Genomic DNA, 24,125 nt, shown 5'->3' on the forward strand with positions numbered 1-24,125 from the left:
TACAACACACTATTAGAGCCATCACATGTCACATTCACATTGTGCTTTAGAAAGTGTCTAGATGTCCTGTGTGTGCGTACAGCCAGACATTTCTCTTTGATCCAAACTGAAAAACCCAAAGCAGGTAATTTGCAGTACATTTCTTCAATAATTTTAATCACTGCTGAATTTGCACAGCTCAAACTGGCAGGAATTTCCGACTGTGATAAATTATGAATAATATCATGATACTGCAAACTCACAACACACTGCACCTCTTTGCCATCCATCCACCGTCTGCTTATTGAGACTGATGTCTTGTCTCCGTAATGAATCTCTTAATGCAAGACTAGCATTAATTAGAGACCCATTATTACCACCTGACCCCACATGAAAACGCTGTCTGTGTGTCATGTTTTTTTTCAGTGGGTGAACAGTATGTGTGTGTGTGCATGAGTGCTGCTTGTGTGAACACCTCACTGAGTTTGTGCTTGCTTGTGTGACCCCTAGGATTGCCCATTGCTAATAAGTTTGCAGATGGAGGAGCTTTATTATGCTCTTTATGACTTTTTAACTGACTCACTGCTCGCTGCTGGTAATGAACATAGTGTGAGTGTGTGTGTGTGTGTGTGTGTGTATTAGTAATGAATATGAGCGAGGTGGATGCAGGTCTGGAACAGAAGGTATTCCATAGGGGTGGTAGTGTACTGAGAAGAGGCCTTGAGGGAGAGTGGGAGAGAGAGATGCAAACAGAGGATGAAGGTGTGTGATAGAGGAATAGTGAGGGTGGGAGAGAGAGAGAGAGAGAGGGGGGGATGAATGGATAGAAAGAGTTAGGGCAAAAATGATGGCGGTAAAATGAGGACGACTTTACCATGTGTGGGCGGATGGATTAATGATAAAAAAAAGAAAAAGAACAAATTAGTAAGACAGAGTTAATGAAATAGAAAGAAGTAGATAAGACACACACTCTCAGTGCATTAGTGATGATGCATCAGTATTGCTGTATTGATCACAGGTCATCTGTTTAGTGGATATTTAGAGCCATCATTTCTCTGCTGGCTACCAGACTCAGGGAGAATTATGATGGGAATAAACTGTATCCTTGTGCCCCTGTGTTGGTGTATGTGTGCGGTTGTATGCACATTCATATTAGTGTTTCTTCGATTGTACTTGGAGTGTGTTCTTGAGCTTGTGTGTATTCGTGTGTGCTCAACAGTATCTGCGTGCAGTAAAGCCTGTAGGGAATGTGCTTTCCTTTCAAAGTCCCAGCTCCAGCAGAGGAGCACGGCTGCTGCATCACCAAGGAAAGGAGAGAGGACAGTTTAGTTACTGAACTGCTTGAGTGATGATGAACAGCATACCCTCCAGAATCTGTGATGGGTGTAGAGGGCAAGAAGGACAGGAGGGAAGAGCATACTGGGGTGAAAAAGAACCAGTGGGCGAGGAGACGAAAGGACTAAGATGAGATGAAGGAAACAACAGAAGAGGTTAGTGGGTGGGAGGGAAAGGAGGAATGGAAAGATATGGGATGAGAGGATAAGAGTAGCAGGTGAGGATGGGGGATGGGGGGTTGAATCTGTGGAGAAGACAGAGGACAGGTCTGTGGTGGAAGAATATATATGAGTAAGAGAGAGCAAAGAGGAGACTGTGAAGGAATTAGAAGAAATTATGAAGGGGTGCAGTGTGGTAGAGGAGAAAGTTGGAGTGGGAGAGAGACAAAGGGGAGGAGAGTTCAGAAGTTTTGGAGTTATAAATATAGGCAATTGAGAAGAGGATAGTTTTGATAGCACAGGGTTGAAGAGGGCCACGGAAGGAATATAAAAGGCTGAAGACACGCAGTTTGCAGAGGGGAAGAAGGGCAAGAGAAGAAGGGAAGGATCCTACAAAATCCATTCCTCTCTGAAATATAATATGACATTTATGATGTGTACAAATCTGGAGCCTCTTACCAGCGTTTCAAGCAAAATCCTCCCAAATGTTCAGCATTAATCAGGAGAGCGAGCTTAAAGACTCAAGGTGCTTAAAAAGTCTGGCTTCTTGCTTTAAAAGCAGATTTGAGGGTTCAGTTCACATACGGTTGGGCATGTTTACATTTTTAACAAAATTACAGAGTTAAACTTTTTTTTTTGCTCTTTTCATCCTCTTTATTTCTATCCTCTCTTCATCTTTTCTTTATTTGTATCTCTTGAGTCATTTCTCTCACTTCCCCTTGCAATTTGTCATATATTCTTGTTATTTTCTTGCATGTTTAATGTTAATGTCAGCAATTTTTCCCATCAATTATAGTTCAACATGACAAGCAGCCCAAAACTGAACAGTCAAACTATCAAACCTGCAAGTTGTGTGAGAGTAATTCATCACAGAGTAATGATTATATTTATTTGGCTTCAAATCCAGTAAAGGTTCACAGTTGTGTTTGAAAGCATAGATTTGAATTGGTGTGTTCAAGCAGTGCTGTTCATGACAGTATCCACCATCCACCCTTCAGACTTATTTTCTGACAATATAGGATCAATGCATCATTTCAGGGTATCAAGGCTTTTAAGCACCTTGCTACATAATGACAGTGACAGTTGTTTTTGTTGCAAGAGAAAGTACTGATGAAAACAGGTTTGTTGTGATGGATTACAGATCTCTGCAAACTGATTTTCAGTTTTCTGGTCTATCTCAGAACAATGTTTGCTTGACAGTGTTAGAAAACATCTATTTTTCAAACAGCTACAAAATTACAAAGAGCTATGCTTTGGAAAAAATGGCAATATTTGTGTTATTTATTTTTATTGCTATCAAAATTAAAATACCTGTTTGGTTTTTAAAGCAAATTTCAGACCATGCTGCCTAATGAAATCTCTCGGACTACCCTTATCTGATTAAGACATTAGACATATAAGGCATTTGTATTTACACACAGCAGTCTTCAACAATATCAAGGCCTTCAAGTCAGACTAAGTTCACTTGGATTGAATGACAAATAGGGGGTCACATTGAACACGAAAAGGAGACAGAGTTGGAGAAGATGAGGGCGGAGAGCAATCTGATGCTTAGGTAGATAAAAGCATGCAGAGAAGGATGCACAAAAGGGAGATGAGGGCAGATAAGGGGGGGAAATTGAGGTGAATAAAGGGAAGAAGGTGGGGATAAATGAAGAGGAAAGGGAAAATGGGTAGAAGCAGAGGTGGAGGAGAACTATAAAGCAGAACAGCAGACCAGAGAAAATGAGGTGCAGTGGTTATATTAAAGGAAAGAAGAGACACAGTCACAGATGGAGAAAGAAATCAGTCAGGAAAAAGATCAGAAGTGAGAGGCAGGGTCAAATGTTGGAGGAATGAGAATGAGCAAGAGAAAAAGTGAACAAAGACAGGGACTGCTTGAACATTCAGACCTGCAAAGCATTTTTGAAAATTAGTTGTCACGTTGCATAATGTGTTGGTGATGATGCAGTAACCATTTTCCTATATGCTGTCCAGGGTATACACAGGTAAACTCAATATGCAGCTTGGGCCACTTAGAAGGTATATTGCCATCACCCTAATTATCATTTACTTATACCTTGGCTCAGGCTGAGATATATTCTCATGTCTGGCTCACAGCCACCAGCTTTGCTGTTTTAAGATCCCAGGCAAGTCTGGCTGGAATGAAGCTGAGTCAGCTGTGGTTTGCAAACTAGCTGGTCGTGGCCAAAATCATCCAAGAGCTGACATGAATAGAAACGGAAAAAGAAAAATGTGCTGTCACTCGTCTGTTCTTTACTCTTGTGGATGCACATTCAAGTACTGAATCTATGCACGCCTAAGATGAACTGGTTATTTCCAAATTGTGTTCAGCTTCCTGGCTAATTAATGAAGACACAAAACAAATCCTCCACCTCCTCAAAGTATGTTCATTTGTGTGGGAGGAAGCAGAGCCCTGGATATCTACAGTAGGTCGCGGCAAACAGTCAGAATTCAGCCTGTCTATGAAGTATGGCGAAGGAAAGACGTAAGCCACGGAGAAAGTCATGGCAGAGGCTGCAGTGACCTTGGTGCACGGGTTTATGTGGCTGTGGCAAAGGACTGGAGTGCTGCTGAACTATGACTACAAATTCTCCTGGCTGCTTGCCTCCTTAATGATGGAGCAAATTAATTTACACGGCTATAATGAAAGAAGTGAGGTGAAGGAGGAGTGAGAGCTAGAGAGACAGGGTTTGTATGGAAAAAAAAATGTAAGAGAATGAGAGAGATTTTTCTTGAACAAATCAGGTTACCTGGGAGGTTTCTCCATTAATACTCAGGGGGATAAATTGGAAACTCAGGCATCCCTCTGTCATCCAGCAATACAATATGCACATGCACTCATAGGAAAGGTTTGTGGGTATAGTCCACATATACATGTACACATACCTGAAAACACAATCTAGCATCTCTCACAGAAACTGTTTGTAAAGCCCTGTTACCAAAGTAACAAGGCTTTTGGCGTAAAGGAAATTGTTTCTACCAGTGTATGAATTAAAACTTCATGTCACAGACAATATGCGTTATATGAAAATATACAAATTCATGCATTATGCGGATATTCCTGCATTCAAATCTGCAACACACTGGAGACAATTGACGGACTGTCAAGCATGATTCAGTCTCTTGGAAAATCTAGTGTTGTATCAAGACTGCTGCTACAAAACGCACTGTAAATACACAAGAATTTCCTGTCATATTTTCACCCATATACAGATACACAAACAATGAAATACTACTCTCTGTTCCTGGAAAAACTGCATAAATGTGTGTGATTCTTATGAGCCTCTTGAGCCTATATAATGTCAGAGCTGTTTTCCTACTTATCATTTGCCCCCGACTTGCTCTGCTCCCCTGTTACCATTAATTCTTCGTCCTCCCCCGCTTCCTCTTGCACACACATACGTCCACGCACATTTATTCTACTATCTCCTCCCAAGTGTCAAAACGTGCTCCCTTCCAGCTCTTGCAACACACTCTTTGTGTGCTCTCACATCTGTGTATGTGTATGAGTGTTAGTTGTAGGTATTCGTGGACATTTGACACCACGGGACTATCAGGGCGATAACCTCGCCAGTTCATCACAATCACCACTCAGTGCCGCCGCCGCCACCTCGCTTTCATCATCACATTGAGACGGTAACACTTTGGTCCAGCCTTGTCATAAATCAGTGATACATCACTCCTGTGTGTGTGTGTGTGTGTGTGTGTTCCTCCACAGTCATTATCCTCGTCAATGTCAGTGTTCCTGTCACATTACTGTCATCAGCCGCAACCTCAACAACAGGTGTGTGAGTTTGTCTGATAGACAGCGGATTGGATCCCCTGAAGTATTTCAGAAATCTTCAGCGCCGTGTTACGAGTTGTTTATGTGAAAGAGAGTGACAGACGCATGGGAGGAGGCTGTAACAATAGAGAAGAGCTTGGGTGAATGAGAGCATAGGGCCAAGAGGCAGGTGTAGAGACCGAGTCAGATGGAGAGGGATTTGGCAGAGCTCATGGATATTTTATCTAAAACAGATGGTAACCTCAAAAATGTCAGTTGAGCTGAATGGCAAGAAATGAATTTGTTTCAGCTGCAACGCCTTTTGTTTTCATGACCTCCTCTTTCATGGTTGCCCACCTCCTATTTTAACTTAGAAGTCGTCCCTTTACTCACATAACTGAATGGTTATCGTCCTGAATGCTATTATCTAACTTTTGTGAAGGCACTGGGATGGCTGAACTGGTTGAATTATTTCACTTTGAAATTTTAAGAAATATCTAATAAAAAATAATAAAACACTGTGGGATGAATGTCACTGAAATACACAGCCTAATCAAGCTGCTAGCATGGCTGTAGAGTCCTGTTGGGGAAACCAGACTATTAAGTGAGATTGCATCATTCATGATACCATGGTAGAAATAAATCTGTTCTGAAAGTCAGGGGAAGCCCTGCTTGGCCACACACTGAATGATTAGCCCATTACCGTCCTTTCATCTTTCATGATTATTTTTATTATTCCATGTTACTTGCCCTTTTTTGAAGTATGGATGTAGATTATCATAAAAGCTTTGATGGTAATGTTGCTTGGTAACATGTAATTAGTAAATTTGAAACCTTTGATATAAAGAAAAATTGCTGAAAATATTTTCTGTAGATTCTGCAGCTTCACTTCATAATGTCTTCATCAGTGCAACAACGTTTAATAGAGTTTGTAGGCAGATAATGAATTACTGAGGATTGCTCCGCTGAAATAGAGGAAACAATATGTACAAGCTTACATTATTGAGATTCAAAACTTATACTGGATTAAATTTTAGAAGAAAAATCCCATATTTATCAGTTTATTCTTCAGAGTGACATACGTGCTGCCCTCCTTTTCTTTTACCTTCAGCATCCCTCATCCATCCCAGGCGACTATTTGGCAGTAAATAGACAAAAAGTAAATTCTTTATCAATGTAAACAAACTCAAAAATTAATACCAAGCACTTGATCATTGGCAGACATTTGATCAATACCTCCTGACCATACATTTAGGGTCTCTGCTTTTGGATGCTGCACCCATTTAAATTGACCTCTGTTGTTGATGATGCTGTTGTCATGGAAGGGATGGTTTGGAAATAAGTTGGTGATTTACTGCTGCAGCCCACAAAGCTGTGTGTGTGTGTGTGTGTGTGTCCGCCCTTGGGACGTCTGTGTAAACCAAGATTCAGTGCTTTTATTTCCTGCCTGATTTATGTGGTGACGTTTGCCTCTGCGCTCACAATCACATTATTGGAAAGGAGGAAGAGCCAGGATTCTGTGTGTTGTGTGCGTATGCACGTCTCTGTTCGTGTCTGTGTTTGTCAATCAGCTTGCAGCGAGGTTGTTCTCAAATAACTAGAGTTCAAAACCACAGTCAATCAACCATCCTCCATTTCCTCCATTTCCTCCATTTGAACTAAAAGTTTCCATCATGATTCATGTTACTTTTTATCTGTATCTTCAGGCATAAAAGGATGTTTAAAACACATCTTGAGGATGAGTCAGTTTTTTTTTTTGTTCCTGTGTGTGTGTGTCTGTCTCCTCACTGTGCAGAGATTAGAGTGTGGTTTTTAATCACACACAGGTAGCTACTGAATCACTGCACATGTGCAACAGCTGTCAAACAGACAGAGAGAAGAAAGTGGATGGTTAAGAGATCATTGAAGAACTGATTGGAAAAATATCTGAGAAATGGTTTGAATGTGGTGAATACAGCTTCATGTTAATTTGATTTTGTATATATTGGCAAGTAGACACAAACAGCATATTGCAGTGGGGTATTTTGAAGAGATAATAAAAACAAACCATAAACAAATAGAGTGGTGCAAAGCACTATGTACATAAACTTAACATGTGTTTGGAAGCATGAGTGAGATTGTTAAGTCAACTCTATAGTGAAAATCCAGATTGAACAAGGAGCCGTTGTAGTTTTTATTGTTGCTGAGCTTTTTTTTGTATCCAAAAGCTTTTATTTATTTATTTTTTCCTTGCTTACTGGGCTGTGCACACACACACACACACACACAAATTAAAAAAAAAACCACACTGATCTTAAGTGCTCTGATGAACATTTCCAGGTTTTGTCCAACTTCCTCACCAAAGTGTTTAAACCAATGCTACAAATCCATCTCCCCTCCTCTGTCTATGCATTTGTCCTCTAGATATACTCAACATTGTCTTCCTACGTGACAGAGTTAGTTTAAAATGTGTACAAATTCCTCCCCAGCAGTGTCATCTTCTCGCTGATTGGAACCCCATTCATAATTTATCTGTAATGGAATAGTTAATGAGTCTTTGTGTTTCACTCGTTATCGCTTTCTGCAGAAATGTTTATCTCACCTCATCTATACTGCATGATTATAAAAACAACCCAGAATCAATCAGTTGGGGGAAGTATTTACACTTGCAAAAGTCTGATGGATCGAATTATAAGGATGCATACGTAATGAGGCCTTCTGATGAGGACGTAGTTACCAAACCGTTCCTAACTGCCTTCAAACATTAGTTGGTTCTGAATTTGTTGGGTAAAGGCTGTGTTAAAATTAGCCGTTCTTCAGAAGATAAATTTTTGGAGAGGAAGGTTCAGGTTTTTGAGATGAATGCTGTTCCCAAATTTTTCTGTGTTGGTTAAAGTTATTGTTTTAAAGTAATTAATTAAACACTAAAACAATATACGAGACCAAACCAGCACCAGTCTTTTGCTAATACAGCAAAGGTTATCCAAGCACCAGACTCTACTCGCTGAACTATGCAAGACCAAATTACAGCAACAGTCTTTTAAATGTGGTACAAAACAGCCCTCAGCCAATGTAGCCTGCATGGTTATTAAGGGAATTTTCAACCTGTGTCTTACACACACACACACACACACACACACAGACTATATACAATATAAGGCTTATTTTCTGGTCAGTGAAATACAGTTAGCAGTGCTTCACTGCACCGGCTTACACAATTAGTGGACCAGTGGATTCCGGATAAACTGGGTTGAAATGACAGGCTAAAAGGGAAGAAAGAGAGAAATAGATAGCACATGGTTAATTGTGTGTAACTGACAGAGACCAAAGCAGCGACCAAATCTCTTCCAGCCAGTCAGCTCTGCATGTTTCCTCATTTGTCTGTCTCATCAGCACTGCAGGTTGACATTTATTTTTATGACTAATTTAGTATTGACTTGTGGGAACTTTATCTGTCACTACAGATACTGGCTCTCACCAGTCTATTCTTCCTCTGTTCCCCTTTGTGCAGCAACCATTTTGGCTCACTCAGTTTGCCCTTGGGCAGTATTTGACCTTAGAATGAACAAAGATGTCAACCCGTTTCCCCCTCACACCCCGTCCCAGTTCAGTGAGTTAAATACTTCACGTCCACACAAGCGCATAAAGTAGAAGAGAGATTCTTCCAAATATGTGTTTTTTTTCCCCCTAAATTTGGAGAATGTGAATGATGTATCTTTTGCAACCATCAGAAACCAAGTGCCCAATCAGTCAGTTTTTTGTTTTATGTTTTTTTTTTTTTTTTTTTTTTTTTGGCTGCTGGCTGGTATATCAAGTGATATTACGTATTCACAAGTTGTTTGTGTCCAGGTGGTCATCAGTCTCTGGTTAATAATAATAATAAAAAAAACTCTTCTGTTTGGTGCTATTATGAGCTGGAATATGCTACAATTAGATAAATCATTAGGCTTAAGTTGCTATGAAAGGTTGAGTCTGAGAAGTTGAAGTTGAAAGGTTGAGTCTGAGAGCTAACCTTTATGAGCTGCATATATCTGAAGCTTTCTGTATTCCAATATATTTCTCTTTTCATCCCAGAAGTCTTCTTCTACTGAGTAATAATTTCCTCTTTTTTCTTTCTGCCTCCTTCTTTGTCAACAGGGGCCATCTTTGACGAATCAGCAAGGAAAGATGATGAGGTGTTTCGCCTTGCTGTGGCAGATCTCAATTTGAACAATGAGATCTTAGAGACGGAGAAGATTACCATCTCTGTGGAATTCGTGGATGGGAACAACCCCTTCCAGGCTGTGCAAGAAGGTAGGGTGACGATACTAATATAATACTGTTTCGGAGTTTGTGACTGGAAGCAACTAGCAGGTGCATCAGTTTCTAAGTCAAGTTTCTCCAGTTTCTTTTTGTGTTGGTATGAAAGTATATTCAAAGGGACATTGGTTTGTTTTTTTGGCAGGGTCTATTTTTTGCCACGCAATAGTTCTGGGTCAGACTGAAATGAGAAATGAGACCTCATTCAACATTGATTCCTTCAGTTTCCAAATTTCATGATGTTTTTTTGGTTCGGATCTTGTTTAAAAATTGAATGAAACAGCATATGGAGAGTATCTAGCTTCCAATCATGACATATTTCAGGACATTGGGAGGACTTTGTGTTGACAGTTGAAAGGAACTGCAGTAATTCTGATGGTAGCATTCATTCAGCTGTATATGACTGATAACCTAAATTAACACCTTTATTATCCCCATTGCTGGAGCAGGCATTTAAAAGACGTTTTTCATTTCATCTCAACTTTAAACAGAACATCATGATTTCCCAGCTATTCCAACAGTTCCTGAACAGTTTATTTACCATTGGCATCTCCAAGATGATCCATATGTAATGCACAGAAGAGACAGCACACCCAAGAAAAAATGGATTTTAGTATGAATCCAAAACTTTATTCTCAGTAGCATAAAGGTCTTTCATAGTCCTGTCAGTTTTTTGTTGACCTCTTCAGTAAATAGAGAACAGTGAGGCGCAAGAAATTAATTCATGCATCAAACACAGCTTCAAAAAGTTGGTACAAAATCAGCCTCCGTTTTTGATGTTCAGTAGGTTTTCAAGCATGGCTTGCATGTCCTCTGAACTGACCTGCATCACACAGTCAGCTGAAAATGGGGACATGTTTCAATTCCTCCTACATTTTTGTTTTGGTTTAAGTTGATGTTGACAGTCAGTTTGAATGTAATTTGGACAAGAAAGTGACTCTGTAATATTGAGTTATGGTAATCAAATAATGGATACAGAAATTTTATTTCGACTTATTTTCATCTGTGTGTACTTCAGTTTAGATAATGCCTGCCATTACAGGGTTTTGTAATGTAGCTGCTGATTCACAGTCAAAACAGGTTTGATTCTAAATTGAGAATTTAATTTGAAGAATCTTGTAAAACAAAACCTGGATAATAACGAGCCATTTTGTTGCACATGTAAGCATGAGGTCAGCAGAGCCATGGACTACAAGAGTCTGGTAGTTCTTTGCCTTTGCTTTCACATTAACAAGAGTGTGAACACATTTATCAGATAAATTTAAGAAAATTAGTTACTGTTTGGTTTTGATGCATGTTTGTTGCTGATGTTGAAGACTTATCCAATTTCTTGCAATTGAAAGAAAGTCATTTTGAAAACACATCTGTTGGAAATTCTGGAACTGTTGTCACCTCAAAACATCACAAAACAAAAGGAAATGTTTAAATATTTTTTTGTTAATTTTAAATTAGAATATAAATATAAATCAGATGTCTCTACACAACTGTTGAGTTGTGCAGAGCAGCACTGTTGACTGTGTGTGGCATTAGAAGAATTATGTTAACATGGAAATTTCATTAGAAATATTCAGGACGACAGGGATGAGTGTGTGGGCGGTACTGTGGCATTACACTGATCTGGTTTTCAGTGCTGCAGAGCAGACACAAAGACACACACACACACACACATGCAGACACAGCAACCACACAAGAACAAAAACATCATGGAAATGAAATACATGCTCATTTAGGCTGGCACACAAAGAGACAATAGCAAACAGATCTGAAGACATCAGCACACAAACCACCTGTTACTCCACTTCTCTAAACTCATAAACATTTCACATTTCCCACAATTCAAATAAATAAATGTGTATGTTGTTTAAAGAACAAATGATTTTCCAGTTCAAGAAAGCTTTTGTGTGCTTTTCAAAATAAAGTTGGATTAATTTATTATGGGGTCTGCGAAACACAGGAATCATTGTGTGTTTGTTAAAAGCCAATAAGACAGTTGATCTGTTTCCAGCAGCAGAAATACTCACTTCTTGCCACATATTTACACACAGCGAACAATAAATGGAGCACCCTGTATGTGTGACAGCCAAGCAACTTTCAGTGGTGCCTTCACTTTATCTCTGTAACCAGTTTAAACCTAAAATATGGCTGCTTAAATCTTATAGGAACAATCTAGTTCATGCATTAAGGCAGGAAGCAGTTTTTACATGTAGACTTTACTCCAGTGGTCCAACAGTCATGCTGTTTGGATGAAGTATTTGAACACTTGACCATCCCTGTTGGGATGACATTGCATTGCTTTGCTGCTAAAACAGCCTCCACTCTTCTGGGAAGGCTTTCCACAAGATTTCGTTTTTGTCCTATTCCTCATGCTGGAATAGAAAAGGACCTTCCCCAATCTGTCACCATAAGGTCGGAGACATAGCATTGTCCGAAATATCTTATGATGAAGCATTAAGATTTCCCTTCATTGGAAGTAAGGGGCTGAGCCCAACCCCTGAAAAACAACAACAAACAACAGAAGAGGTGTGTCTGGATCCTTATATCTATATAGTGGAGTTAGAGATGCATAATGCAGTGGGTGCAAGTTTCTTATTTAGCAGCTAATATGCTGACACAAAGTAAAATGGGATGATAAACGGATCATCAATCAAATCCATGTGTGTGTGTGAGCCTTCATGACATGCTGGCTGCCTTTTGGAATCACTGAATGAATAAATTCAGAATAAAATTCAGTACTTGCTTACTGGCGTGTGACACAGCTGCACATTAATCATGTGCTTTGTGTTTGATTCTCTTTCACTAATATTTGTAGTTCTTTTGAACTGATGCCATTATACAGTACAGGGAAATGACACCAACAACAGCTAGCCTTAAAAAGCACCTTGCATTCACATCTAGATACATTTCATTAATCAATTCTTGACCATGGCATCATGTAGATATATCTATATCTATATATAAACAGGTTTTTGTACAAGACTCAAATCAGCCAGATATGGGATCTACTGTATTCTCACATGCTAGTAAGCTACAAGACTTTGATTTGTGACTTTGAAGATTTGTGCCTGGCAGGGCGAACTGCTCTTTTGGTACCAAATAACTCACAGAAGTTAATTTTTCAGGCAAACAATCGTAGATCAAAGATTTAATGTTAGAGATGTGGCTATAACGGCATTCTCTCATTTTTGCGTGTATGAAACGTATATGATCTTGTCAGCAGTTGCCAGAATTGTCTTACTGACTCCAGACAAATTAACCGAAACCACTAGATTTAAAGAGCCAACATGAAAAATGCCTGAACTTCCCTTAAATGATTTAATTAACTGATAAGCAAATACAAGGGCCCCATTATCAACACCTGTGCACACGCTGAAATAAACATGAACACACACACACACACACACACACACACAGAAAGTAAGTAATATTACATTAGCCCTGAATGACATAGTGAAGGAGAGTGTGGAGAGAATGTGTCTGTAAGCTTGTGTGCATTTCAGGCACCAGGCTTCATGTCTTTGGCAAACAATGGAGGCCAAATTATGAATGTTCCTTTTTTCCTGCCAGTGATTAGCTCAGAGAACCTTATGGGGATGTACTGTATATGTATAGGTGTATGAGTGTTTGTGAACCTCTAAGAACCTTGTGAAGTCAGTTGCTTTTATATAAGGCCTCTGCAATGTTGTTTGGTACTCAGGCTGTAATTCTTTGAAGTTGCAACCTGAGTAGTTTTATTATCTGGGCTCTCAGTGCATGCAGGCTAAATGACTGTTTGTTTCTCCTTTTTTTATGTCGGGGACAGTGAGCGGCTTGCATCTCAAGTGTCTTATTTAGAATATCAGCTTTGTGTGAAATAAAGACAGTGAGTAAAGAGTGATGTGACAGCACAGCAGGAGGCAGCATTTGAACACTTGCTCTTTGACCGGGCAGACTGAGCCAACAGCATGTTCCTGACTCATGCAGTAGTGTCGTTCTCTGTCTTTTCTCTGTACAGTTTTAGCTTTTATTACATTTTTATGCATTTTGTGCTGGAATTACGCTGTTGCTTCTTACTTTAAAACTATCTTTAAGTTTGGTGCTTTTTTGCTGATTGTGCACCTTCTTTTTCAGGCATCTCATACATCACGTTCATAGATATAGACAAAGCTAAAACCTGGAGCTGCCAGGTACACTGTTGTCTAGAACTATTGGCTGCAAAAGAGAGCTGATAAGGAGAATCATCTCAGTTACTTTCTGATGAGCATAGAGTATCTATTGGCAGATTTATTTAGGACAGATAAAACGCCGCCAATTCATCTTTTTTTTTTTTTTTTTATTTCTGTGGGACTTAAACCAACTAGACTGCAATGATAAACTGGCTTTGTGTCTCATCATTTTTTCCGTCTTTGATTCCTGACTGATTAAACTCCTGCAGGCCTCCAAACCCCCTGGTCTCTTGAATTGTCTGCCCAAATTTGTTGGAGAGTCAAAGAATGCTTTTCTGTCTTCCTGTCTGCCTGGTACTGAACAGCCCCCCCTGACTCATTTTCCTGCCGGTCTCCCTGCTGGTCTGTCTGTTTGCCTGTCTGTTTGTGTAGTTAGATGGCTGATGAATTGATTGCCTGTCTCCTTATCTGCCTGTCTATCTGTGTATTTGTCTAGCTAACTGGCAACTTGGCTGGCAAATCAAATCATCAGTCTTTGTCTCTCATTGTCTATCTCTCATATATTATGGTTGCAGTTGTACCTATTGGTGCCCTTTTAAGCAGAAATAAATGACAATTGGTTATATCAATTTTTAAATATTTCAATACTTTAATAATTGAAGTACTATTAATATAAGAATTTGCTATATCAGGCAGATGATTAAACTCTGAACTTTATTTTTTCTTTTACCTCCTCCTCTTTTGTTTGTTGAAATCACAGCAAGCCCTATTTGTTAGAGATTTGTGATATACTGCAGTAAGCAGTGAAGGTGTAGGCAGAAAAATCACAACTGTCCCTTCCCTTCGAGAATTGCTCTAGCTATTTATCTGTAAACAATCAGATCCTGCTGCGGCCAGGTGTTGTGATTAATAGCAGCATGATTCACATGTCCTCTCTAAGGGCTACATTTAAGTACATGAAAGTGTACAGGGTTAATTTGCACCTTGCCTTTAATTCAGTTTGTCTTGGCAATCTATGTGTAATTAGCACCAGATTTACTAAGGTAGAAGCTCATTATGCAATCAGGACTTGAGACATTCTGTGTAAAGCAGAGCTCAGAGGGTGCAGTTCTGAGGTGGGATTAGTTGCCAATCACAGGCTAAAAAAACATTAATCATAATGTAATCTTGCTACACAGAAGACTGGCTAATTAACTCGGCTAAAATGCATCTCTAAGTAAGTGTAGCCTCTAAAAATGCACAGTGTCTGAAGCCTTCTCGTAATATGTGGAAGCATGAGAGGAAGAGAGAGCAACAGGTCCGACAGAAGCTCAGCGTTGAGGATGGACTTGACATTTGCATGTACATGAGGCCACATAAATGCTCAGAAGCTTGTAGTTTCTAGCCAGTCATGTTTATTTAACAGCAAGATCAAATTCGGTAAACTTAAACTGGTTCAGATAAACCCATTCAAGCTTAACAAGCAACGACACTGGCGCTCCCCAGATATAGTCCTGAGTTCATTTGTGATTATCAGTCTTTTTTCGTTGTTCTTTTCATTTGTTTTGCTTGATAAATGATGAAAAATCAGTGCAACTCTCTGTAGAAAAAAAATCCTCTTTTCCATGAAGCTATAGAACCATTATACTGATGTATAAAATAAAGGATAACACATCCCAATAACCAGATCTCTAACAATGCAGACAGCATTACAATAGAGCTGTCCAGTCCAACTAGATTTTGAAGAGAAATATCTATTTAAATCCAAATGATTTACTGTGCTGTCTGCCCTGAGGGGTGTGTGGTGTGTGTGTGTGTGTAAAGGGGCTTGGATTAAATCACACTCCTTCACTCCCTTTCTGCCTCATGCATGCTGTTTAATTGCGGATCTGCTGCTTTCACTTATATTCACATTTCACTCCCATTCGCTCCATCTCTATAGTAACTGGACTAGACATGACTTGGACAATGAGTGGAGTGTGTGTGTGTGTGTGTGTGTGTGTGTGTGTGTGTGTGTGTGTATCTGTATGCATTTCAGCATGTGCCCGTTCATGTCTTCATCGATTAAACCACTGAGAGTCACCTAATTGGATAACAGTGTAAGGTAAGGTGGGGGGCAGCGAGGGAAACGAGTGCAGGAAGAGACCACAGGTGGGAGGGAACTCAATAGTTGTCTCAGCTTATTTTTCATCTCTGCTTAGGCTTGACACAGAAGGCACACATCCACATTTATGCACACATTGCCACACACTTAGATTTAAAAAAAAAAAAAAATTTACTCACACCTTCACGTGGAGTGTGAAGATAGAAAACTGCGGAGTCTTTACAGACTCTGACAGCAACTATGACTGCCTGTTCCTTGTTTCTACACTCTGTTTGAGCAGTTTAACCTTACTGTTATTTAATGCCTTATATAAATAGTCCCAAGGATAGAATGCACACGAATGATTCATTGAATATATTCATAAATTCCCTCAGTGATTGCATCTGCTTACAATATACAGTAAAAACAGCTGCAAAATTCTACACTAAATCCAGAACAAAGATCTGATTTCATGCAGGAAAAACAAACTTATGTCCATATATAAATAAATGTCTGTGACTATAATGTGAAATTTCTTTAAAGAACTGGTAACAACATTTATTAGTCACAGTTTCTGAGATGTGAGGATTTACTGCATCTCTTGCTTTATATCATTGCAAAACAAAAACAGGCCAGTGGCATTTGATTAAATGTTATTTTGATTATTATTTCGTTGAAATTCCATTTACATGTGCTTTAAATAGTTGTAGAGAAGATTCAGCACCACGGACAGCACCGAACATCAGTCAGAGAGGCTTGCCTTGATCGCAGTCGATGGTGAGAGGCTCTATTGAATGGCCTCCCTGAAAACCTTTGTTTTTCATTTGCCAACATAAAGCATTTAGAAGGAGAAGATAAGTGAAAGTGAACAACATTAGACCAGAGCTGCTCCACATGTCAGTGTTACCAGTTTAAATATATTCCTACTGTCAGCTTTAGCACTTTAGTCAACTCTCACTGTGTTTGTGGTAACACTGCACAGAGAGTGTAAGTCCTGCTCTTGAAGAATATTGATTTCTGTGATGCTTTAAAGTCTTATTTATAGAGTCGAGAAGACACACATGGTATACTGTGGTGTTAATTTAAAGACTGACGAGAGGCATGTGGTGCTGTTAGCCGTTTCCACTTGAAACAAAGTTAAAACCGTAAGTCAGAAAATGTTGGCATAAGGGCAAGGAGATTGCATTCAAAATTTTATCTTGTATTAATGTGATATGAAAAATTGCAAAGTGAAAATGCTTCAGCAGCGGTGAAGATTAATTATTAGGGGTGATAATACAAAATGGGATGTCTACAAAAACTATAATAACGCGCTCCATCTTCTTAAGTTCTTAATTAAAGTTTCAATGGATTAAAGTGACTGAAATATATATATTTAGAAGATTCGTCATCTTTTCAATTGATCTATTCTGACACAGTGGAACTGTTGTTATTCGCAGGAACGATGTGATATAGTGCTAAAGTCAGCATGAAGCAAATGCCTTAAGGGTGTGAGAAACACTTGACGGCATGAGTGTGATGAGAATAACTAAATCAGACTTTGTCATGTTGATGAGTACGCTGTGATAATATAAACACATTAACAAAAAAGCATAACCTCTTACTGACAGGGCAGCACCTCTTTCACTCTTACTCTCCTCATCCATTTTGGCAGCAGGATCTTCATTCAAAATGCAAAGAAGTGGAAGACTTGTAATCAGGACATTTTGAATTTTTCCTCAGAATATTGCAGTAGCGTTAGATTATCTTCCCTGTTCATGAAACATTAATGTGCCGTTTAAAATTAAGTTTAAGATTTAGAAGACCCCCTCCTCTAGTGGAGTCTCAGTCTGTAGCCCAAACATAAACAAAAGTGTCAGTACTGGCAGAAAAGTCAAAGCACTGGCTTGGACGCACCAATCAGTCACAACATTAAAACCATTGACAGGTGAATTGAATAAAATTAGTCATATGTTTGCAATACATTGTGCTGCGGGGTAACTTTGACAGTCATGTGGATACACTTTAGCACCCACCACTTAAACATTACAAAACAAATACACCCTCCCCATGGCAACGGCTCTTCCCATCAGGCCTCTATATAATCCCAACATTAGAGGCCTGTTAGTTTTTACTCTTTCTCTCTCACTGATGAATGCTCCCCTTTGAAAACATAACTAATGATACAAAGCTTTAAGCTGCATGAAACAGAAGAAGGGGGCAGAAGATTTCCACATTTCATTTTTTTATTAAGTCGTTATGGCCAATGTAAACACAGCTGTCTATATGTCTTCAGCCAGTAGGATGCCCGTGTTGTTAAGTAGTTATTGCCCTTCTCACCCCTGAGAAGAAAAACGCTTGCTAGATGCTTAATGGTCTTTGCTATTGATGCTCTATGATTTTAGCTCTTTGCCGTCTCCTGTTTCCATCCAGGTGAAAATGGCTAAAAGCTGCATAGAGCTTCCCAGATGTTACCAATACTCACTTGGTCTGAATGTAGTCGGCTTAAATTGAGAGCTTACAGTAATGCATTACAGTATGTTTGTACTTTCAAACAGCTTCCCCCCTGTTAGGTTTTTAGGCTTCATCATTTGCTTTTGATTAGGATTCAGTGCCCTCCAAAGACACACTGAAACTTGTTAAGTGAGGGAATGAAACTGGAATGGACTCCTTTGTTGTTCTGGTTATGCGTATGAGGGGGTGCAGGTTAAGTCAATAAAGTTGGAAGACGAAATGGCAAAAGAGTAAGTCCTTTCTCTTTTCTGTTTTTGAGGTTTTTAAATAACCTCAACACTGAATTGAAAATGTTGTTTTCTTATAACTTGTGAATACTGGGCTTTCAAGTTTGCTGAGTGGTTTAGCCTCTGACTTAAAGGAGCTTGGGATAAAAGATAAAATATCTATCATTTATTTACACTTTGCTACATGACAGTGACTGGAGTGACCGGACTCTTTCCTGTCAGTCCCTGCCTCAACTGTGAATGAAAGGTGATGATCCACTCGTGAACAACATGAAGCCTTTTACCCAAATTAAATCACACTGATATGTAGTTGCAATTTAACTCAAAACCTCTCTCTGTAGTCACATAGCTCTTTCATCACTCTAAACCAACCAAAACATTTTTTTTTTCTTTTGCATCAGCCTTCACCAGCGAATCGATATGCAGTCGCTTTAGTGTGTTTGTGCCCAACATAGACTTTTCATTTTTAGCTGCTGAGCTTAACACTCATTGTAGCTGATGTCAACTTTTACTGTGGCTAGCTGTTTAATCAAATAACAGCAACATGTCATTTCATGCCATTTCCTCAACTCACAGACAGCTTGGAATGGTAGACAGTATTCTTGCAATGTTCTTTCTCTTGCAGTTCTATCTATTAATATTTCCTGAAATGTCTTGTTATTAGATTATTATTAATTATGATATTACGGCAGAAAGAATTATATTCATTTTTGGATGTCAGGCCAATGACAGGTGGTTGGTAAAACTCTTAAGTGCTCACAGCCAGGTGGGCTAGAAACTACTTTAACTACGGCTCCTTCAGACATTGCATTGAGCTAATTTTTCTTCCTCTTTGCCTCTCGACCCTCTTTGACTTTGTGTTTCCATACACTGCAATTTCACACATAAAAGCAGACGTAGACTGCCAATTAGCTACCATGGAAACTAGGGCCAATATCATTTAGCCTTGCTCTTTCCTTGTTTCCCTTTTCCATGTTTCTGTCCGTGTCCATCCTCCACATCTTTGTGTGCACATTCTGTGATGTGAATACGTGGAGCCTTCTCGTTAGCTGCCATAGAGACCAGAAACATCTCATTTTCTAAGGCTGTTCCATCACTCAGAGCCTGTAAGTCCTCCTCCTCCTGTCATCCTTCCTTCCTTTGTCCATTTATCTCACTGCCTAACAAACAACTGTGTACACAGTTAAGCACACCGCGTCTTTCTTGATGCATTGACATTTCCGTGTTTACCCTTCTCCACTAGATTTATCCTTCCTCCTCTCTGCAGTTATCATGGCTAAATTGCAAGGATGTTAACCTCTATGTTCTTTCAGCTATATACATTTCTATTCATTTTTTTCTCATTTGTCTTTCTCGCTTCATCTGTTTGTCTCTCAATCTTTGTTTTCATTCAGTGATTAATTGCAACAATTCAATTAACCTCCCTACTAATCGAGGAAAGAGGGGTTGTCAGTGGCGGGATGCAAGAGGGGCGTATCCATGGCAACACTGACATTTTACGAGAGGCAATATAATGCTATTTTGTGTGTGTGTGTGTGTGCGTGAGAGAGAGAGAGAGGGAGAGAGAGAGAGAGAGAGAGAGAGAGAGAGAGAGAGAGAGAGAGAGAGAGAGAGAAATGGAGTCCAGCATTTGACAGTTGGGGACAAACCAGATCCAATCAGTTGTTTTGTGCTTTGAATGATGATGGTTTGCGTGTATGTGTGTGTGCTGGCATGCTCAGTTGGTGGTCTTTTGATTGGTTGGTGGATAGAAAGTTGCATTTGAATAGAAGTCAGAAATGCATCTCTATTGAAAGGTTTCCTTCCTGCCCCTACTGAGCATTGACCAGTACACACTCTCACCCCCCCACCCCTCCCCCTTTCTGTCTCTGTCTTTGTGTCAGTCTTGACAGCCAGCTTCCTCTCTCTAAATACACAAAGACTGTCCTTCAGTGCAGATGGAAAATGATCACCCTGAAATATTTTTTGTTGAAAACTACGTTTTGTTTTTCTTTCTGTAACTCTAAACTTCTTTCACCAGTTTTGACTCACATTTCCACTGTCATCCTCCCGCAACAACTCACCTCTTGCAAGATTTCAGGGGGAGACTTCTTCCTATGAGAGACTTGTGTTTCTACTTAAACAAAAAAAGGACTATCTCTACAGGAATCCTTTCTGTAATGTTTTCAGATATTTAGAGTGACAATTTCAGCATGTTGGTGGGAAAAAGGTAATTTTATTGGATGTAGATTTGACAGTTGTAGTTGTTCCAAAGGGGCCTGTGACATGGCAGCAGTGTAATTCCAAAACTTTTAGTAAATATAAACCATTTACACACAAGAATATGTAAACATAGGGCCCAGGTTTAAAAACAGTGGAATTTCTCTTCATTTTTACAGTCTGCCCCTGTAATTGTTTCCATTTGATTGCATACACAGCATAGCTTCAACTTAATTATGGCATAATGACTGGCTGAATTGTACACTGTGTAGCAAACCGTATGACATCTCAATACTCAGCTGTGTGAGTGTATAACATGATCTCAAATGGTGTTTTAGTATGACTGTCATGTTAATTTATTTTTCTTTAAACTGTTCCATACTGTATCCATACCTGCCAAGCAACAACACACAGATACAAAAACACACACACAGAGAGAGACTCGTGGACGTAAACTCATTGGAAGTTAAAAATTGAAAGTAACATTCCCTTAAGAGCATTTGGCTTAGTGGAGAGCTATTTGACCAGTGGACAAAACACTCAATAAATTAATAAACAGCACTGATACACAGTGACAGTACGACTGCACACACATCAGCACAGTGCAAGTAGAAAGCCAACCATCTCTAATGCTTGTGTTTTATTAGAGTCATAAACTACACAGGCAGAGTGTGGCCAAAAAAACTTTTCCTGATTTGATTTGATGCTTTTTGGATATAAAGAGTCTCCTGTGGTCTCCCTGCTTTATTCAGCACAATTGAACTCAAGGTTATATTGACATGAAAACTGATTGTGTTACAAAAATAAAGTACAAATAATCAACATGTTTCACACTGTGAATTTCAACCTTGTTACACTTTGCACCTGGAGGCTTAACCACCACCTAACCATAACAATAAACATTACTTTCCTAATCCTAATCCTTACTTTAACCTAAACCTCAACCCTAAACTCAATCTAACCATAAAGCAAGTCTTCACCCTAATATTTAATGATTTACGTTGTGGGAACTTACGTTGTGCAGAAGTGTAAACAGATTTTTGTCCCCACAACTACAGGAATCCGCATCCACACACACACACACACACGCACACACACACACCTCCACCTGCTCCCTCTCTGTAGTCTCTATTGTCGTGATTTTGGTTTTTCATTTTTTAAAGCCATTTCACTTACTGCTGCTTCCAACTTGCACACACAGGAACAGAGGGATGAAAAAGTAATGGAGAGAAGGAGGTCATACAGCAGGTAGGGAGGAGGAACATGATGTCTGATGAGATTTCTTTAATCTATTATAAGATGATAACAATTTACATAGAAATTCAAATGTGGCCTTGTTTCAACATCTGCAGTAGCTACTTGTATCATGAAAACTCATATAATCTCACGCAACTTGTTCCGTTTGCAGGTGTTGCATAAATAAAACAAAATTGGCTCATTTCCACTTGTTTCACTTTTTTTTACTGTCTCTCTCTCTTTGTCTCACCTGAGTTTTACACTGTGCCGTCAGATCAATCATTGGGGGAATGATTACAGGCTTCCCTTTGGTCCGATGGTTGGCCCCCACTGACAGGCTGTCAGTCAGATCACTGAGTTACCATAGTGATAGCTCAAGCTCCTTGACAATTGGGTGGTGTTTGTAAATCACCTGCCTGAGTCGGGTGGAGAGAGAGAGAAATTGGAGAGGCGAGCAGATTAGAGGGTTATCGAGGGGTATTTTTCCTGTTGTTTAGACCATTATTGGCCATTATTAACCGTTGCTGTCAGTTCCCCAGGGCACACATGCCTATACTGCACACGCACACACACGCACACACGCACAGGAACACATCAGACAGGTGAACATGGAGAGGAGTGAGCCATGAGATTCACTTTAATGAAATGCTCAGAAGAACCAATGCGCTGGCACCAACCCTAGTCAAGCACATAAAGAGCTAGATATGGAGAGAGAGAGACAGAGGTGCAGAGAGCTGAAATAAGGACTGAGTGGAATGTAGATCGAAAAAGAAGAAGAAAATAAGATGAGGCTCGACCTCTGTGGTTTGGGAAAGAGAATTGGGAGAGGTGACGAGGGACTGTGGCTGCTGGAAATGAGCTGTTTGACTGTTAAATTGTCTCTCCCTTGCTGCACTTGGTGCCCCTCTGGGTGACGATGTCAATAATGATTGGAATGTCAGCACCACGTTCGACACAAGGTGCACTAACTCAAACCAACATGAGTATAAGCCTCCACAGATATTAGAACTTAACTATACCATGTGAAATCAACATTGCTGTTCAAGTGTCCTTTATCAGGACCTTCAAAATTGGTGGCAGCGCTAACAAGTTAAAGAGGCAAAATGAAACCAGAAATTTACAGAGAATCACAGTTTCGCAATGTGTTTATTGAAGAATAGTCTGTGGATTTCATTTGAATACGTGACTGAAAAGATTCAGGTATCTCGTCCCATATTCTCTCTCTTGTCTTGGATTGTTTTATACTTTCGCTTTGAGGTCCGTCCCTCTTGGCTCAAAAGACACTAAATGTTTGTGAAATTGTTCTTTAGATGTGTATTCTTATGGCTTCTTTTTTTGTCCGTTCTTTTATAGCACTTACAGCTCTTCATTTTCAAGGTCCAAGCCTCTGGTATGCAGAAAGAAGACGAGATTACCTTAACTCGAAAAAAAATACTGTCTTTATATCATATATCTTTGACTATAATGAAGAACATTGAAGTGCTCAAAAGTCCCTCTGAGAGGTACAAACAGCTGTTCTCGAGAGTTATGTAGATATTACTGCATTAATTACACAGCGTCAATTCTTAAATTTTACATCAGATATTTGACATGTTTACATAAGAGGAAATATTTTCCATGCATGAATGTAGATTTTCCCTGGGCAGGATTCCTCAGGTCATGAGTCAGTAATTAAAAACATGTTTATTGTTCTTACTTCAAGGCCCAGCCATTCAATATATCTCTGATTAAACTACGTGCTAAGGTGCTTAGTTGTGTCCCTTCATCCCTTGACAACTATAGGCTGTTAGGTTTCTTGTCTCACTGCACCCTCTTTATTGTTCTTTCCTCAAGTCTGCTGCCGGCCATTTTTCCACTTGAGGGTGACAGGGTGGGAAAGAGAGAGTGTGAGAAAATTTGAGACAAAGAGATTGAGCCATGGATAAATCTCTGCAGACACCTCCCTTCTTTTCCTCTCACAGCCAGGCAGGCCCAGAGCCACACAGGCATAAAGGACATTGTTTATAGACAGGAGAAAGCACTTAGTTCCTCCTTCACACCTTTTAGCCAGGAGGTCTTATGAGAGTCAGAGAGAAAAAGAAGGACAAGACAGCAGAGGATAACAGAAGGGTTGAGAGGTTATAGAAGGTGAGTGGTGAGAAGATTGGGAGGGGGGGCTTCGCTCCTGAGATGAGAAAAGAGGAGACAAAGTGAAAGAAGATGAGCAGATGGGTAGAATAGGGCAAGAGAAAATTAAAGGAATGAGATGGA

The 24,125-nt window shown here is 39.6% G+C and overlaps 1 protein-coding gene across 2 annotated transcripts in view; it reads left to right on the plus strand.

Moving 5' to 3' along the window:
* Window positions 1-24,125, plus strand: part of grid2 (glutamate receptor, ionotropic, delta 2) — a 427,565-nt gene that overhangs the window by 66,020 nt on the left and 337,420 nt on the right. For both annotated transcript variants that reach the window (XM_046387650.1, XM_046387649.1), the window contains exon 2: window positions 9,355-9,510. In XM_046387650.1, coding sequence (XP_046243606.1) covers window positions 9,355-9,510 — 156 coding nt within the window. The remainder of the gene's footprint in view (window positions 1-9,354; window positions 9,511-24,125) is intronic.

Source organism: Scatophagus argus, chromosome 4 (assembly GCF_020382885.2).
Source record: "Scatophagus argus isolate fScaArg1 chromosome 4, fScaArg1.pri, whole genome shotgun sequence".
NCBI classification, from domain to species: Eukaryota; Metazoa; Chordata; class Actinopteri; family Scatophagidae; genus Scatophagus; species Scatophagus argus.